Raw genomic sequence first — 18,144 nt, forward strand, 5'->3', positions numbered from 1 at the left:
TTTAGTGTGGCCTAGGCTACACTGTATCTTCACCTGTCTCTTATTGGGTGGCACCTTTTTGCATATTTGCAATATGATCCATTTCTATACAATATCCTGATCAATTTCCAGGAAGCAATCTCTAGCCGTCTGGAAGAAGTGTGCAGAACCATTCACTTTCTTGTTTCCAAAAGATAAAATATTTGTCTACTCCAGTTTCTTGTTCATCCTGGTCTCTCAAAGATGAGTCGTCAATTTGCTCAAAGAGGCCTGCAGGTTTCACTGAAATATTTGCTTTTCCCATGCTTGGGCAGTGTCAACACTCATGGAGGGAACTTCGCAAAGATGGGCAGTGAATATCAGTGTAGAAACATGCACCAGCCTATGGGTTGTGCCAGTGATGACAGTGACTCCTGGCCCGGGATGTGACTCCCTTGCCCCAGTGCTGGCCTCCCTCCCCAGCCCTGAGTAGAGTCTCTGCTCTCTCTCCCACAGCTGTGGACATGGATGGAAGACCTGCAGAAGGAGATGCTGGAGGATGTCTGTGCAGACTCCGTGGATGCGGTCCAGGAACTGATCAAGCAGTTCCAGCAGCAGCAGACCGCCACTCTGGATGCCACTCTCAATGTCATCAAGGAAGGCGAAGACCTTATACAGCAGCTCAGGTCAGCGCCTCCCTCCCTGGGGGAGCCCACCGAGGCCAGGTCAGCATGGGCAGTGATTTCCAGTGGGAAATGCCTCGGGCTAGATACAAGATAAGTCCTGTCCCTGTCTTGACTCAGCCCCAGCCTGCTTTGTGGTCTCCTGTGAGTTTCCATTGCCTTGTCTGTGAGACGTACAAATGCCTGTACCACATCCAGCTTGAGTTCCGACCAAAGTATTTGAGGAAAGCGCCAATGCGCCAGAGCGTTATTTATCATTCAGGATAATGTTCTGCAATCACAAAAAAAAAAAAAAAAAAAAAAAAGGACATTTTCATTAAGAGTAATGACATATTTGGCCATGCAGATAAATAGACAGTATTAAATATAGTGTTATCCAGCTGCTGCGGCCAGCACAGCTCCAGAGATAGATCTGACTGGGGCCGTGGGGGAAGGAAGAAAAGAAAACTCCACAAACAGAAAAGCTGGGATCGAGTGAACTGGGCTCTCTGATGGAGACGTCTCAGCAGCGGCTGTGGACGCTCCATGTGTTTATTTCATACAGTTGGACATAGAAGTGCAGTTCTTCCAGACAGCTGAACAAAGAGGCAGGGTTTATGGTGTCCAGCTCAATCAAAGAGACAGGTTTAGCTAATCTCAGAAGGAGCAGCCACTGTAGGGGAGCAGTCCTCAGGCCATCATCATCCAAGGGGAGAAATTTACAATGGGCGTTCTCTGCATATCTTTTCACCATCCGCAGAGACCAGAGGACGGCATCCCTTTGAGCCTCACCTTGTAGGGTGGGGGGAGGCCTTGATACGGCCAACAACACACATCCACTCGGGCCTTCCTCTGCTTCTCACATCCAGCCTTTGATCTGGGCCGAACTCTGAATTCTGTAGACCCATTACTTTGCTTGGGCCCCCGAGGATGCAAGGGAGGTTACCCGCTATGACCTTTCCACGATCCCTTACTGTCTAGATAATGAAACTCCTCCGTTGTCAGCTTTAGCACATACAAATGAGTAAAACAGGAAAACCCTGTTGGAAGCCGTGTGCGTGTTTAGCATTGCCCACACCATTGATTGTTTTCTGTTGGCATCAATGTCTAGTTCCTGTCCCTGTCAAGGGCACTGACTCCTCAGATAAAGTGTCACTAAGCCTCAGGCGAGCCCTCAGCAACCAGCCCCATGCCCAGGTGCTGCATAAATAGGATTTGATGGTGCTAATGATGCCTGGCCTCGGGGACTTGTTCCTGCCCCCAAATCACCAAGTGCTGGGACCTCTGCCAGCTATAGACAGAAATAATCTCATCAACAAGTCCCAGGCCAGCCCTGGGGCCTGAGGGTATTACTTCAACCGGAGAAAGCTTTTCCCCCCATACCAGTTGTCCAATTAAATAAACAATGAAAAATTACCTTTAGGAGGTCCTAGCATGTTTTTTTTTTCCTGCTGGAAATTAATCATTTCTATTCTAAACATGCACATGAGATGTACTAAATTTTTGTATTGCATACTAACAAGGCAGCCTGTTTGCCTTTTCCCCCAATTCATCTTCATGAATATATAATGCATGGCAGTTTGGTCTGCCTACCTAGAAAACTCTACTGCATTGGCTTCTAATGAAAAAGTCTAACTAGTGGGCAGCCGCTGAGCTTCCTGAGCCCCAGCTGCCTTGTTGGTACAATCAAGGCATGTACTCCAGACTCTCTGTCAGCGGTAGGATTTTGTGATGCTTTTGTCTTCCCTTTGAAGTGCTTACTACAAGCTGGCTGGCTGGCCCTGCAGAAACCACATGCTCCTCACAACTGCTGGTCTTGCTCAGTGCCCAAGGGCTTACGGCTGCTCAGGGGTGGTAGAAGCCATGATGTGAGTGGTGACGGCTCCATAATGTTTAAGTTGATGGATTTCTAGCAATTACCATATGTACGTGTCTAAGACCACCAGTGACGTCCACATGTATTCACTGGCCTGACTCTAGCCTAGCCTAGTAACATCCATTTGTCCCCTGGCCTGACTCTATCCTGTACTTCCCTCCCTGACATCGGAGACTTTCAAAGAGTAGGAAGTGAGTGGAGCTTAGAGGACACAGGCAAGGTCTGTCATTGTGTCTTGGAAACACGCCTCCTCTGTGTCTTTGGTGTTTCTGACACGCTTCCTTAGAATTCTGAGGCGGCTGCAGATCATCTCTGTGATTCCTAGTGTGACACTGCACAGTTGCTGTACAGCAGGGTAGAAGTCATTATCTTTTTTCTGGACACAGTATGAGGGAGTGATCTGAGAGAACAGCCGGATCCTCCCAATAGCTAAACATTCAGCAAACACATAATGAACGTTATTAACCACACCTCGAGTTCTTTTTGTGATTGGAGTAGTTATACAATAGTGGAGACAGAAACTGTGCCCATTTCCTGCTCTCGTGCACCAAGAGCAGGAGGTAGGGCGAGGAGCTACCTGACATAATAAGAGCCCTTATTATCTTCAGGAACAGATAGTGTGTGCTCAGGCCCTGTCGCTTCTGAGACAAGCCCAAGCTGAAAGTACAGGGCCTTCAGGACCTGCTAAGGAGAGGATTTTACATGAAGGCTTTCTCCTTCACCCATTGACCTCCTAAGTTACATAAGAAACCAAGGTGTTCCAAGGTAACCAGTACGTAGGTTTATTTCACATTTTAAAGTGATGGCTTCTTCCAGGTTCTACAGAATTTAAGTTCCTTAAGCTCCATAGCTTTCCTGTAAGTATCTCTTTGGTGGTCTCGCCGCCTCCGAAGTCATTTCCCTAAACAAGTCCGTCTCTTTGTAACTTGGTTCCACGCTGCAATGTGTTTCTTATCCCTACTTCTTTTGTAGGGACTGCTCAGGGAACAGTCCCCTCCCTTCTGCCAAATCAAAATCCATCCTCTCTGAAACACTTGTCTGGTGTCCCAGCCCATGTGATCTAGCCTTACCTCCCAGGCTGGCTATGCCCTAGGAAACCCTTGACACTTCCTTGTGCCCTTTCAAGGTTAATCATGACTCCTAGCATGTTCCTGGCCACAGTTCACACAACTGCCTATTTCACAGCGAAAACGTGGGGTGAGGAGGGAGAGACAAAGTCCATTTGACAAAAGAGGTAGCTGGGGCTCAGGTTGATGATTTTCCAGGGCCACCAGCCTAGATATGTCAGAGCAGGAACCTAAACCATGTTTACAGACTCCAGATCCTATGCTTTCCTAACTATAGCTTGAAGTCTGTTTCAGAACACCAGCCCACAGTGTAAGCACAGCGTTGTGAAGTAGGCAGATAATTTTGGTATCCATGATGTCATTTTATTTTAATGGTCCTGTGAGGTAGAAATAGGAAGGTTTTGGGTTTTGCTTTTCAAATTCCTTTGTCTACCTTTATGTGTTCTGGTGTGTGTGTGTGTGTGTGTGTGTGTGTGTGTGTGTGTGTGTGTGTTAAAACTGTTTCTTAGACTACACATGTGTATGAAACCATTCTATTTCTCTGATATTTTATGACCTGTCTCTTAGCTTATTTCCTCCTATCCCTTTGAGGATAGGAGAGCAGCAAGTCTTGGAAATAAAGATATGAATAGCAACGAGGGTGAATTCATTCATCTCTGGTTCTCCTACTAAGAAGATGGCATCAGGTCACAGCGGTAGTTTGATAGTTTGTTAAAAGACTAACCTGATTTGCATCCCCTTTGCCCAGGTGAGGAAAACCACCCTGCTCCTCCATCACTTTTAACATAGCAAGGCCCCTCCCTCTCTTTTTCCCTGCTCTGCCACAGGGACTCGGCTGTCTCCAACAACAAGACGCCGCACACTAGCTCCATCAGCCATATCGAATCTGTCCTACAGCAGCTGGACGATGCTCAGGTGCAGATGGAAGAGTTGTTCCATGAGCGGAAGATCAAGCTGGATATCTTCCTGCAGCTGCGCATCTTTGAGCAGTACACCATTGAGGTATGGGGAAGCGGGAGAGAAGACTTGGGAAGGGAGGAGAGGGGGCATGATGAATGTACCAAGGTAAACATTTCCTGGCCGAGGCCACTGCTGCAACCGCAGAGGGGTAGCATGAAGGAATCAGAGGGATCATGTATTAGACGCAACTTCAGAACTCACAGAATTCGCGTTCCACGAGTATCTATTTTCTTCCTCCTGACTGCTAAGCAGGGCCCTTCTGCTCACTTCCTGTCTGTAGATCACTTCACTGGATAGCTTTCGTCACCATTCGTTACATACTTGCTTGGTTCCTAAAAGACTGCACAGTTGGATGTAGGACACTTAAACGAGAGTCACCGAGCTCCGTGGGTCCATGAGTGGAGGTTTTAAAGTTAGGCAGCCGCCATAGCTGATGCACCCAGGCCAGGCATTAGGGGAAGCTCCACGGCAGCCATGAAGTCAGGAGCTCCAAGAGGAAAGACACCCAAAGCATATGCAGAGAATGGCCTTTTAAAGAAATACATGAAAGTTAGGATCTACTTAAATGTTGGTAGAGGAGTTTTTATTTAATTTACAGAATCTGTATTCTTTAGCTAATCTACATACAAGATACCCTTTCCGGGACAGTACCTTGGAACGCTTGATATGCGGTGGGAATATAGTGTGAGGGGCTGATAAAATGAAGGAGGTAAAAATAGTGCTTTGGTTTTGCATCTGTTGATATGGAATATGATGTCAGGTTTCAAAGGGTCTTGTCGCTACCCAGGAGGAGGTAGAAAGCTGGACGGTCTGGATTCTATCTAATCCTAGATAGAAATGGAAATCCTGCCAGACCTACGGGAAGTTCTGCCTCGAGTCACGTTGTCAGAAGTTATTTTTAAGGGTGATGAGATTGTTTCAGATGCCAACTGTGCCTCAATGTGGGGATGAAGAACACACTCCTAGAGAAACTTCGGAGTGTGAAACTGAGGGTGGTTTCTAGAGCCACGTCAGAGCTGACATAAGCCAGGACAGTGCAGCTCTGGTTTTGTTCCTAAAGAAAGGCATTTGGTGGACACAGTCCAAGTTTCTAGGGATTCCTGGAAGAGGAGCAGGCCCACTACCCTGACATCTAGGGGATCTAAGGATGGCTCCTCAGGCATATCACTGATGGCCGAGATGCGCTAATTAACTTAAACATTAAGAAAGCACAAGTCACTGCCCAGTCTCTTTCTGCTCAGTAGTGATGGCATGTGTGGCTTTCACATTATCACCTAGAATGAGATCACAATGTGCCCACCATTGGAAGCAAAACTAATCCCAAATTTGCTAGGCTCAGTACCAGGATGTGGCTGCATTCCTAACATGCCTTCTTGGGCTTTTTGTCTTGGATGGTAGACAGAGGCCCAGGGTGCAACATGATGTCCTATAAAGTCCTATAGGCTCAGCCTCCCTCAGTGGAAGGCATTCATAAGAATTCATCATGACAGAAGAGAGCTGAAGACAAGGACTAATAATGTATATTTTGTGGTGGCAAGGACTTGGGTAATTATTTTATCTTAGATGTTTTCTTGCATTTCTAAGTTTTCTACAACTAGAATAATCAGAAATAAATATGTTTAGAAGTAGGAATAAGCCAGTGGTCTCAATTTTTTTGATCATTCACAATTTCAATAAAATATTTTTGAAGGTATAGAGCCCCTTACACACACACACACACACACACACACACACACACACACACACACACACACAAGTTTTTAATTATAAAAATGTTTTGTAATTGGCTAGTAATCCCAAAATTCCGTAGTACCTTTGGATTTTGACACTTAACTTTTCATGAAGTACTGTGATTTCAGATTTCAAATAGTCTTCTGATAGTTTCCAATTATTTTTTGCTTGTTTAACAGATCTGATTTGATTACCATTGTCTCTTTAGCCCATAATGTAGCTGACCGAAAGTTCAGAGCTGTTTTGCTTTCGTGATTTGGATTATCTCCAAACAGTATTTTCTTTGCAGGAAATCTGCTAAGCCATGTGTCTTCATGCAGGGTTGGTTTAGTGTAAACTAAATAATCAATAAATCCATTTAATTGGGACATGAAAAGAGCAATAACTTGAAGTCTTCTGACAACAATGAACAGTTGAACCATGGGCAGCCTCTCGGGGTTGACTGTGGCTGCTGCTTTCTCTAAGGAACGCTCTCCTGCTCTGTTCCACACAAAGCCATCTGCCTCATGATCAGAGCGAGATGTACACCAATCTGCTAGTGAGGCTGTGGGGAAATGTCACAGAGTTCTCACTGGCCTGATAAAATATGTGTGCAGATAATGTGTGTAGATGCATATTTATACAGGGAGACTTGTCCTCTAATCAGACTAACCTGTGGTGTTCCTTGAGGTAAGCATGCACACATTGGTAGAGCACTCAAAATGACACCAAGAAAATAGACTCTGAGTATGTAAATTTATGAAAATATGGACCACAGATAGTCTTTACAAATACCTCTCAGTCTATAATTGCAAAGTTTGCTTAATGCACTTGAAAGTTAAGTGAAATATTAACCCAAGGAAGGACCAGAACAGTCAACTCTAAGGTTTGTATGAGGATGAGTGGGGACCAGGCAGTACCTGGGAAGGCTTTTCATTACCAGAAGAAGCTTCTTCCCGGAGAAGGGAAAGCTGGTTGTACCTTACTGGTAACCTTGACTTCTCGGCTGACTGTACATGTAGACATTAGTGTCTTAGGTAGAGAGTGATTGCTCTCTTGGCTGTTCTCCTGTATATAAATTCAGCTCAGTGAACATTTATTGGAACATTTGGGGGGCAGGTTGGGAGAAACGCATGGGCAGAATCATCAGCATGCTAATTCTATGACAGGGAGGCACAGAGTGTGGGACACAGAATAGGCAACACCTGACCCAGCTGGGCTGCAACCAAAGATTTGTTTTTCATGAGATTACACCCAATGAGAAGGCTGGTTAGTGGCCAGAATTTGGCATCCCTGGAGGATGTCTTCCAATCTCAGCTAGAATATCTCCAGAGCCAAAAAAAGAGGGTTGAGGAGCAGGAAGACAAAACAGGATTTCATTATTTTAAGGAATCAAAATCTCTGACCTCTTTTACTTTTATTCTTCCCTGCCTCCTGGGAAAACTAGAAAATGAAAAAATAAGAAAAAAAAAGCTGTTTCATTTCATATTCTTGAAAAATATTTGAATATGTCCATCCTGGATCTCCCCTGTGTCTGAAAACCCATAGATTTCTCTTCTGTGTGAGACACATTCCAAGTCCGTTCTAGAAAGGCCTGGCCTCTGGGGTCCCTGCTCTTCACTGTCCTCTGATAAAGGGACTCTAACTAGCCATGCCCTGTTCACTTGCCCATAATGAATATGTGTCCTGTCTAAAACTGGCGTCTCCCAGTACATCGTGGAAGTCAGGGGCTTTCCAGTGACTTGGTGCCCTGACTTATCTAGCTTTGTATTGCCATTTCTCTCCCTTGAGGTATGTGCTTTAATATACAGGCCTTTTTTTCTAACTCAAATGATAGCTTCCCTCCCATTCTTTCCCTTTCTTTTCCTTCTTTCTTTGCTTTTTTTTTCTTGTTTGCAGAGCCCTACAACTTACAAAAATAGATAGACTTTAATCTGAGTGTCACTATCAAGGTTGTAGATGTTTGAAATGTTAGCCCCAGTCATCAGGACTCAGGGGTGTTCAGTGGGCACACCATTCCAGGGACACAGCCATAAGCCTCCACAGCCACAGTGGGCCGTGACCATCTAAGAAAGCGCCTCATTGCCTTGTCCAGCTTCATCACCTTTTCTTACTTTGTTACACTGTGAGACCACAAAGAATTGAATACTGACTACCCCCCAAAAAACAAAACAAGATCTATTTGAGGAGCTCTTTTCAATTTTTCTTCTTAGTAGCATATTCTAAGCATACTTTTGAGAAGGAGTCACATAATGAATAAAGTGAAGTAGGTCTGCCTCCTTCAAAACATTTATTTAATAGTTGCTTCTAAAGTTTTTGTTAGGCTCATATCAGAATCATCTGGAGGTTCCCCTAACATCTCCCTTTAAAAGAATAAATGAAAATAAAAATTTTTTAAACCTCATTAGTATTCATTCATTCATACAGCTTCTGCAAAGCCACCATTTTTGGTAGGTTATCAGAGATCCTTGATGTATGTTTTCAGGTCCTTCTGGAATTGGCAGGTCTGGAGCTCAGATAATCTCATCAAGGTTCAGTGCTGTGTACCTTTGTGTCCTGGTAAAGAAGGCAGTAATACAGGACAGACACAAACTGTACAGCTAGGAATGTGGCCTGCCCAGGATAAAAGAATGCCCAGCCCTCAAGCTCTGCCAGGTACAGGATGAGTGACCAACATATGTTGGAAGAATACCTTGGGAAAAATACTTGACACTTCTTAAAAAAAATGTGAAAATTGAAAACTAAGTATTTTCCATTGGCCCACAAAATACCCTACTTTAAAAAGATAAGTGTACAGTGGCAAATCTGGCCTAGTATTTACACAAGGCCACAGTTTATTGACCCAGTCAAAGATCATATTGATTTTAAAAGGTCAAGTTAAAAACAAAACAACAAAACAAAACCCTGATTTTCTTAGTTACTTTTCTATTGCTGTGCTAAGACACCATGACCAACGCAACTTGTAGAAGAAAGAGTAATATAGCTTCAGAGGGTGAGTCCATGACCATCAGAGTGGGGCGCACAATGATAGGCAGGGCACTAGAGCACTAGAGCAGTAGCTGAGAACTTGTATCCTAATTCACAAGCAGGAGACAGAGAGAGATAACTGAGAATGGCCTGGAAGGCTTTTGGAAGCCTCAAAGCCGACCCCCAGTGATGCACCTCCTTCAACAAGGCCACACCTCCCAATCCTTCCCAAACAGTGCCACAAACTGAGAACCAAGCATTCAAATATATGAACCTGTGGGGGCCATTCTCATTCAAACCACCATATTGATTTGTGATTTTTTTTTAAGAAAAGGAGTAAAGAAAGGGGGGAGAAAAAAGAGGAAGATGAATTTTTATTTAGACAGGTACAGAATAAAATACTTGGGGAAGAGGGCTAACCAGTTCTCCAAACCTAAATACCTAGGAAGACCAGGAATGGGAGGAGCCGTCTGAGAACAGAGCCCAAGATGATTACAACTTCTGTCCATCAGTTGCTTAGCAGCACAATATTGATTTTGGTGAATCTGTTTTGGTCACAAAGTCTTGGGCTTCTTTTCTCACTTTTTATCTTCTCTAAAAAAAAAAAATGAAGTTCTGGCTATTTATCTAATTCTCTCCTTGGTATCGCTAGAACAGATCATTGTTAGAACAATATTCTTTTCAAAATATCTCTCAAAGAGGTCATCATTCTTTGGGTCCCTTGAGAAAGGCCTCATTCTTCAGCCCCACACTGGATTTAGTCATCATATTCTAAAACTCTGAATCAAGAGAGTGAGGAAGACAGAGGCCCCAGAGCCACTGGGGTCCCTGAGCAGTCTGGGAGCTAATTGAGTGGAAGAAAAGAACCAAATAGGCCATCTGAAAGCTGAGTGCACCTGGGAGCCTTCTGTCTCTTTTCTGTTTGGTTCAGGCTCTGCGTCAAGCTTGACCAAATCCTCTCCAAATACAGTTAAATCACCAAGTTCATTTCCAGTGCAGGCTCTACATCTCACAGTCTTGTCTCTGTGGGAGCAGATGCACCCCCACTCCCACCTCCATCCCCCCCATGTTTTGGGGTGAGCCTCTGGGCCTGGCAGATTGTGAAGCTCTTGAGGGGGAGGGTGTATTCTGAAGAGTGATCAGGACTTGAGCAGACTGGGAGTCTGACAAAGACGTTTCAGAACTGTGGTACCCAGGTGATGGTGGGGCTGAACTCACGCTCAGGATCCTCAGTAAACCAGCCGATTCTCCACAGAAGAGCAAAAGGTACAGCTGGAAAACCGGCTTTGCTCGTTAGCAGTAAGGTAAGGTGCAAGTTAGAAGCAGAAGAACAAAAGGAGCCCCTGATGGATGCCAACCTTGGACCCTAGAAAAAGTGGAAAGGAACCCAATAAAAGGATGTTCCTTGAGGACATAAAATACTCAGGAAAGACACTAACTTCATCCCCAGGAAATGTTGAGTGCATACAGGTCAGACTCACTGGGGGCTCTAGCTGACTGTGTCTCAGGAAGCTAGGAAAAGAAAAGAATCAGCCTCCAGTTGAAGAGCAGTGGGGCAGAGCGAGAGCCTCGGGAGTCAGCTGTTCAAAGGCATCAGCTTCAGCCTACCTTTGTCGATAGGCAAGGGGGGAGCAGGGAGGAGAGGAGGCAGAGAGTAAATCTGAACACAGGTGACTAGACAGACTTCACTTTTGCTTTAGTCCCATGGGCCCGGCCCTCTGAGCTGCTTCCTCCAACCTCAAGCGGTCTCCTGACCCCACCACCAGCTTGTGCAGAGATTCCTGGCCTTAGGACCCATCTGGAATGTTCTTTGTAGGGTCACTTGTATAGAAACAAAGCACGAGCTAAAGTTGGAATAAAGATAGGCCCAGCCCCTCCTTCTATGCCATGGTTTTAGTTTTACTCTAGTTCCCTATATTTCCAGGCAAGGATGGGACCTGAAATTATGGTTTTGACTATTTCAGTACATTATCTCATGAAGACTTACAGATATATAATCAGAAGACAATCTGTCAGCTGGATGTGGTGGTCATACTTCTGTAATCCCGGCACTTGGTCTGAGGTGGATGATTTTGTGTGTAAGGCCAGCCTTGGCTACACGACAACATTCTGTCTCAAAAACCAAACACTGACAGCAAAAAACACTTTATAAAGGTAGATATGCAAATGGTCAGCAAAGCATATAAAAATGTTATCTACATCTATAGCCATGAGGTAGACCCACTCTCAAATGGCAATGAACTGTCACTTCCCATGCAGTAATATCATTAAAATTAAATAGACGGTAGTGAGAGGAGATGGTAAGGGTACAGAGCAACTGGAACTTCCATTCATTGTTACTGGGGCCATCAAATGTTATAATCCCCCTGAAGAGCTCTGCCAGTTGCTTAGAAACATGAACCTGTTCCACTCAAAAGCAGTGAAAAGCTATGCCCACAGAAAGAACAGTGAGAATTCTCACATCCGCCTTATTCCTAATAGCCACACACTGGTCAGCAGGAGAGGGGATGAGTAAGTTGTGAACCATCTGGACAATGGACCCCATTCATTTACAGCAAGGAATGAAGGGCTGACGTAACACTGTTGTCCGTAATGCAGCATGCTGAACACGAGGCCAGACAGAAAAGTCTATACTCTATGACTTCAGTCATAGCAAGTCCAAGAATAGGCAGAACCGGACCTGGCAGAAATCTGAACATGCTTCCTTGTGCAAGGAGGGCAGAACTGATTGGAAGAGGTCAAAAATAGCTCCATGGGGTGATGGGTCTGTGTTTTTGCTTTGAGTGATGATTATCCACCCAGATGTATGAAACTGTCAAAACTCAGAACTGAGTGCTCAAAGTATGCACATTTCATGTGAATTATACTCTAATATTTTAAAATACAGGAAGAAAAAGCCTACTTACATGCCTCTTTTATAACAGCATGTCCATTCTATAAATTCTCTTATAAATTTTAAAACGAGGTATTTATCTCTTATTCTCCATTTAACCGCTATCTGGAGTTAGAAAGTGAAGTGTCCCTCAAAGACAAGGGTCCAACAGGAATCTGTTTTGCCTACTAACCCGCTGGTTTCCAGGTCTCCTCCACAAAAGATAGGTACTGGGTTTTCCTGCAGAGCTCAGCAGTTCCCTGAGTTGACCTGAAAAGATCTGGGGCATGAGGTGGGAACCCAGAGCAGGAAGGGAGGAACTCTTCAGTTCCTGCATCTCCACTTCAAAGACAGCTACTGTGCTTTTATCGGTTTCCGTTTTCCTAGAAGAAGGTTCTTACCGTTAGACAACAAATGGAATCCTGTGGCCCAGACAAGCAGCCCCTTGCAGAGGACTGCTTTGCTGTCCCGACCCAGTCTGCATGGCCATGGCTTGGGATATAGCCGCACTGCTTTTGCTTCCAGCTGACTTCTACTTCCTGGTGCCCTCTGGTGCCTTTAGAACAACTTGTCTTTGGGCACTAGAAAAATGATGCTACCTGTCAGCTGGGATGAGACCCGGTATAATAAAAACCACTAAACTGGAGCTCCAGGACATGTGCTTAGGTGACTGGGTCATGCTGCAAATGTATGACCCAGAGAGACTTTCATTTCCACTCCTCGGAAAAGATGGCCACGCACCTGCTGTCGCCTTCACTGGCTGTGGGTGTGACACAAGAAGACAGCATGGAAACCTTGATTCATGGAATAATGTAATCCAGTGCTTTGGAAGTCCTTCTGTATGGTTCATTGCAGAAAGTGCAAAGGGCGTGGAGGACATGGCCTTTGTTAGCAGAGAACTGAAAGCAGATTAGGTGCGATCACTTGAGTTAAGGGGTAGAGCATGAACAACTAGTTAATCCACAGCAGGGCAAGGCTTTTATTTATTACATGCTCCAGGCTTCATTAGTATCATTACTGCTTTCAGTAGATTATAATTGGCTTGATTTTTCTAGAACAGTGGTTCCCAGCTTCCTAATGCTGTGACCCTTTAATACAGTTCCTCGCGTTGTGGTGATTCCAGCCATAAAATTATTTTCATCGCTGCTTCGTGACTGTAATTTTGCTACTGGTGTGAATCATAATGTAAATATCTGTGTTTTCTAATGGTCTTAGGTGGCTCCTGTGAAAGAGTCATTCAATGCCCCCAAAGGGGTTGGGACCCACAGGTTGAGAACCATAGTTCTAGAAGCATGTTTTACATGTACACTTGGTTAGGTCACACTTTTCAGTTATCAGCCTTTGTAATGAAGAGAGAGAATCTAGCACAGTAGAACACAGGAACCAGCAGGGAAGGCTGGGCTTTAATATTCACTAGCCCTTTAACTGATGATGACACCTTGAACCATTCCCCAGGCTTCGCTATCCCCCAATTTTGCCTTCTGGAGTACACTAACTACTTAGCTCTGAAGCATTCTTCAACTATGAAATATTTTTATATAACAGTTGTGAGATAACTGATAAGGTCTTTGCAGATGGGAGAACTGAGCTACTGTGTCCCTATCAAGGCAAACTTCAGCCACACTACTCCATCTCTCTGAGGGAGTCAAGTTTCCTCTTATAGAAGGCAGACCTGGTCATTGCCATACTGCCTGCCTCATTGGGTCATTTTGAGGGTCACAATGAGATGACTATGCCAAAACTTTAGAAACCGTAATTCAGTGCACAAATGCTTACAGCCATTCATTGCTGCTGCATTGACATTCAATAGACATTGAACCCTGCGAAAACATTTGGGTGGGTTCGTTGATAAGGCTTTCAGCCACAAGCGGCAATCTAGCAGCCTCTTGTGGACCCAGCAAGCCCTGGATTGATGCTGATGGTGCTTCTCCCAGGTGACAGCAGAGCTGGATGCCTGGAATGAGGACTTGCTCCGGCAGATGAATGACTTCAACACAGAGGATCTGACCCTGGCAGAGCAAAGGCTACAGCGCCACACGGAACGGAAGCTTGCCATGAACAACATGACCTTTGAGGTCATCCAGCAGGGCCAGGACCTGCACCAGTATATCATGGAGGTGCAAGCCTCAGGTATGTGGTGTAAGGCTGTCAAGTTTAGGCTGTGGAAAGATAAGACTAGATAGAGTCTCTGGGGACTCAGGAGAGAGTGGAAGAATCAGTGATGGAAATTAGTGCACGTTTTTTAAAAAGTGATAGTTTAGAAGCAAACCAAGAGTGGTTTGAGCCTGGAGAGTTGTGCTGCTGTGAGTAGTGAGCTCCTACACCACTCGCCCACTGATGCAGTAGTCCTTGCTCCTTCTGCTAACTTGTAGGTGGTCCCCTGATCGCTGGCTTAGACTTCCCAGAATTCTCGAGTTTTGTTGTTGTTTTTAATCACTGGTCTGTAGATGAGTTTAAGTGATGCTGATAGAAGTTTATGGGGGATCGTGTAATTTTATAGCTTCTTAGGAAAATGTGGCATTATTTATGGCTTTTTCTGTTCAAGATTTATTCAAAACGTGTGCAATAAACATGTGATTCCATTTTCTGGAACGAGAGAGAACCAAAGCAATCCAGGAAGACCGAGCAAAAGAAAGCACTCATCTTTTCTGAGAACCGGGTAGTGCTAGAACCCAGTCCTCTGCCCCCTCCCCATCCCCACCCATGGCCTGTTGGCACATTCCTTACTATCCAGGCTGAAGCAGTTGGACTGAGGCTGTCACCTCTTTAAAGCACAGTTGGGTCACGTGCCTGCCGATGTGAACATTAAAATGAGATTGTCAGGGGACACCTGAAAGTCCTACTGAACTTTACAATATTGTGTTTATTTTGGCGGTCTGAAAAGTAAGTATTGTATGCCATTCAAATGAACATCACTTCGGACCCGAGAGGGGAGAACCCAGTGAGTTCTGTTCACTTGCAAAATCATTCCATGAATTTCCATCAATGTCATAAGCAGGATGCAGTTGTCTGTGAGACACAGGTCACTCTAAGTGTGCAGCCCACTAAGAAGGGCTACTCACTTTCAATCTGCCTGGGGACTCTTCAGAATGGCAGTGCTCAGGCTCGTGTGCAGATGTTTGTGAATGTCTGAATCTGCGTGCTAACAGAATCTCCAGGTAGATTGTATGTTCGTTGAAATTTGAGATGTAGTAGTCTGACATTTCAGCTGTGTCTTTTCAGGCCCTCATCAGGAAAGGGTGAGTAAGGAACATAAGGAACAGTGTTGATGCTTTTTCTATGCTTGAGAATTTCATCTGTGCTCAGGGGTTAGTTTAGCTCTGCAGCTGCCTTTAGGATGTTCTCTATAGCTGGCCATCCAGCTAGGATGGAAGCCTGGAGATACCCAGTAACTGGAAGAGAGGCTGGCAGAGCAACCCAGATGCTCGCCCTTCATCTTTCTGGATGGTTCTTCAAATGGCTATGTGTACTGATGTGACCTTCAGCAAGCTAACTTCTATCCCAGGATCCAAATACCCAAGGTACCAGAAAGGCTGCTGGGAGCTGGCAATCTCTGAGGACTGCTTGTGACTGGAGGTTGGCTGTGCTTGGCATCCATCGTAACCAGGAGGGCTGAGTGGGTGAAAATACCCCCAGGCAGATGGGCTACCCACTCGCACAATATCCTGTTCTAGATAGGAGCTTTGTTGAAAGAGGTTTGGTTGGCCCCCTCCGCCCTCTCTACTGAGACTGGCTGTTCCCCTCCGCCTACCACAACTAGCTGTTCAGTCTGGCAGAGCCTGCGAGACTTAAGGGAAATGAATCCATGGGTTTTAGGAAGACTCGCCCTCTGTCTTTGCACCTCTCTGCAGAGAAGGGTCTGTGTTTCTCTGAGCATACAGCAGGAGGTCAGGGTCACACTGGACCTGGGGGAAGGGTGGGGAGTGGTGGTGGATCCAGAACAGGACATGGCTGAGGAATGCGATACAGGATTCAGAGATAAAGGTCTGAGGCAGCGATGACTTTGTGTCATCTATTTGTTTTAATGAACTATATTTTGAGAAAAGGTAAAAATAAACAATTGCACCAGAAAATAAGGACAATGATCAAAATTAAGACTTTTCTCCCTCTCTGCTAAATTAACTAAGGCTTAGGCCTGGTTATTTTTAGTAGTTCATGGAACTAAAGAATTTGCATGTGCTTATTTTCAGGTGTGACATTCATAACATTGAGTCAGGTTTTCCGGAAGCCTCCGGTATCCCAACAGCACTACCCAAAGCAAAAGGCTTGGTGTGAGTCCCCATTCACCTTAGGAATCAGGGGAACGGGAACACCATCCCAGTCCGGGAACACCATCCCAGTCAGCTCACATTCGTTCCTCACTCAGCTCTGTCTGTCTGTCAGGTTGGGTGGTAGTAGTTTCTGCTGTTAGGAAAACACGCTTTCTAAATTGCAAGTTCAGTTCTGCTGCCCAAAGAGCAGCCTGGCTGGGGGCATCCTCTTTCTTCTTCATTAGATCTTAGTCTCTTCTGTTTAATCTCGCATATAGACTTGGTTTACAAGTTCCTTTCAGTTCTCATTTGCCGGGATCAGCCTCCTGTCATAGTGATTTTTACCCAGGCCCTGTATCCAGCAAACTGTGACTTTTGACCTTTGTCCCAAGACAGGAGCTATGTGACTTACGACTACATTGCTTTTGTGGTGGAAAGCATCAAGCTCCCTTTTTACGTCATGTTTTTAAGTTTGCAAAATGATTTGTGGAGGGTTAAAGAGACGGCTCAGTGGTTAAAGTGCTTGCCACAGAAGCATGAGGACCTGAGTGTGGATCCCAGGGCACAGTGGCGCACTTCTGTAATCCTAACATTGAAAGGGGCAGGGAGGCAGATGGTTCCCATAGTTCACTTTTTAGTCAATCTAGCCAATCAGTGAGGCCCGGGCTCAAGGAAGAGATCCTTCTCAAAGAAATAAGATGGAAGATGATAGAGGAAGACACTCAGTGTTAACTTACAGCCTCCAAACACACACACACACACACACACACACACACACACACACACACACACAGAGTACAGGTACACACACGGTACAGGTACACACACATATACACAAAACAATCCTTAGAGTCTGTGTCAGTAATGTTTAGAGTTTACTGTTCCTACTGGGAATAACAGCTCAGCAGTTGAACACTCTGTTGGTGGTCATGAGGCTTGAACCCAAGGCCTCACACTTGCTAGGGAAGCCTTCTACCTCTATCTCTTTTAGTTTTAACTTTTGATTTGGCGACCAGTTTTTACTAAGTTGCACAGGCTGTCCTTTAACTCACTGTGTAGCCCAGGCAGGTCTTGAACCCTCTATCCTCTTGTCTCGGCCTCCTGAGTATCAGGGATTCCATGCCTGCACCGCCAGGGTCTGATGTAAGTATGGGCTTTAACTGTGCTTGCTCGGAGAGCGTCCTGGAGCATGCAGGCTAAGAACACAAATATGAGAGGAAATACAGGGATGAATCCCAGGCATTCTTCCAACCTCTGTGTCCTGGAACATGTCACCCCATCTCCCCCAAAGCCTCGCCTTTCTCTGAGGAAAGATAACCTACGACCTGGGGTCACAGTGAGGATGCAGTGAGGTTATACAAGCGTGTGGAAGAGATCCAGTGAGGTCTGACGCATCCAGTGTTGTGCTTGCATTCCAGCCCACGGAGCATCCTGTTGGGATTACTTGGTTTCCAGTAGCTTCTTCAGCGATGTGAGTGAGGACTTTCCACACAGCAGCCTCCAGTAGAGTGTTATGCCTTCCTTCTACATAGCAAATTCTCAGTCATGACATTTGCTAAATTAAACAAGAGTGAGCATCAGTGTGGGTGGGGCAAGTGAAGGCAAAAATAATAGAGCACAAGTCCTTTTATTTGTGCTATCAATGGAAAGAGGTTGCAAAGGCTGTGCTTTTTCAGAATGAAAGCTACTCTGGGTCTAGCAGGGATGGGAGCTATTGGAGCTGAGCAGAAAGGAAGAGAACCCTGATGTAAGCCAGTGCCTCACGGCAGATCCACACGGTGAGAATTGCCCAGGGAACATTTTTAAAATGCCAGTCTCCAGG

At 45.2% G+C, this 18,144-nt stretch overlaps 1 protein-coding gene across 2 annotated transcripts in view; it reads left to right on the forward strand.

Annotated features, from left to right (window-relative positions):
- The window catches only part of Kalrn (kalirin RhoGEF kinase), a 604,693-nt gene that overhangs the window by 319,135 nt on the left and 267,414 nt on the right, over positions 1-18,144 (forward strand). For both annotated transcript variants that reach the window (XM_059277711.1, XM_059277712.1), the window contains exons 12-14: positions 475-683; positions 4,391-4,565; positions 14,007-14,202. In XM_059277711.1, coding sequence (XP_059133694.1) covers positions 475-683; positions 4,391-4,565; positions 14,007-14,202 — 580 coding nt within the window. The remainder of the gene's footprint in view (positions 1-474; positions 684-4,390; positions 4,566-14,006; positions 14,203-18,144) is intronic.

Source organism: Peromyscus eremicus, chromosome 12 (genome assembly GCF_949786415.1).
Source record: "Peromyscus eremicus chromosome 12, PerEre_H2_v1, whole genome shotgun sequence".
NCBI classification, from domain to species: domain Eukaryota; kingdom Metazoa; phylum Chordata; class Mammalia; order Rodentia; family Cricetidae; genus Peromyscus; species Peromyscus eremicus.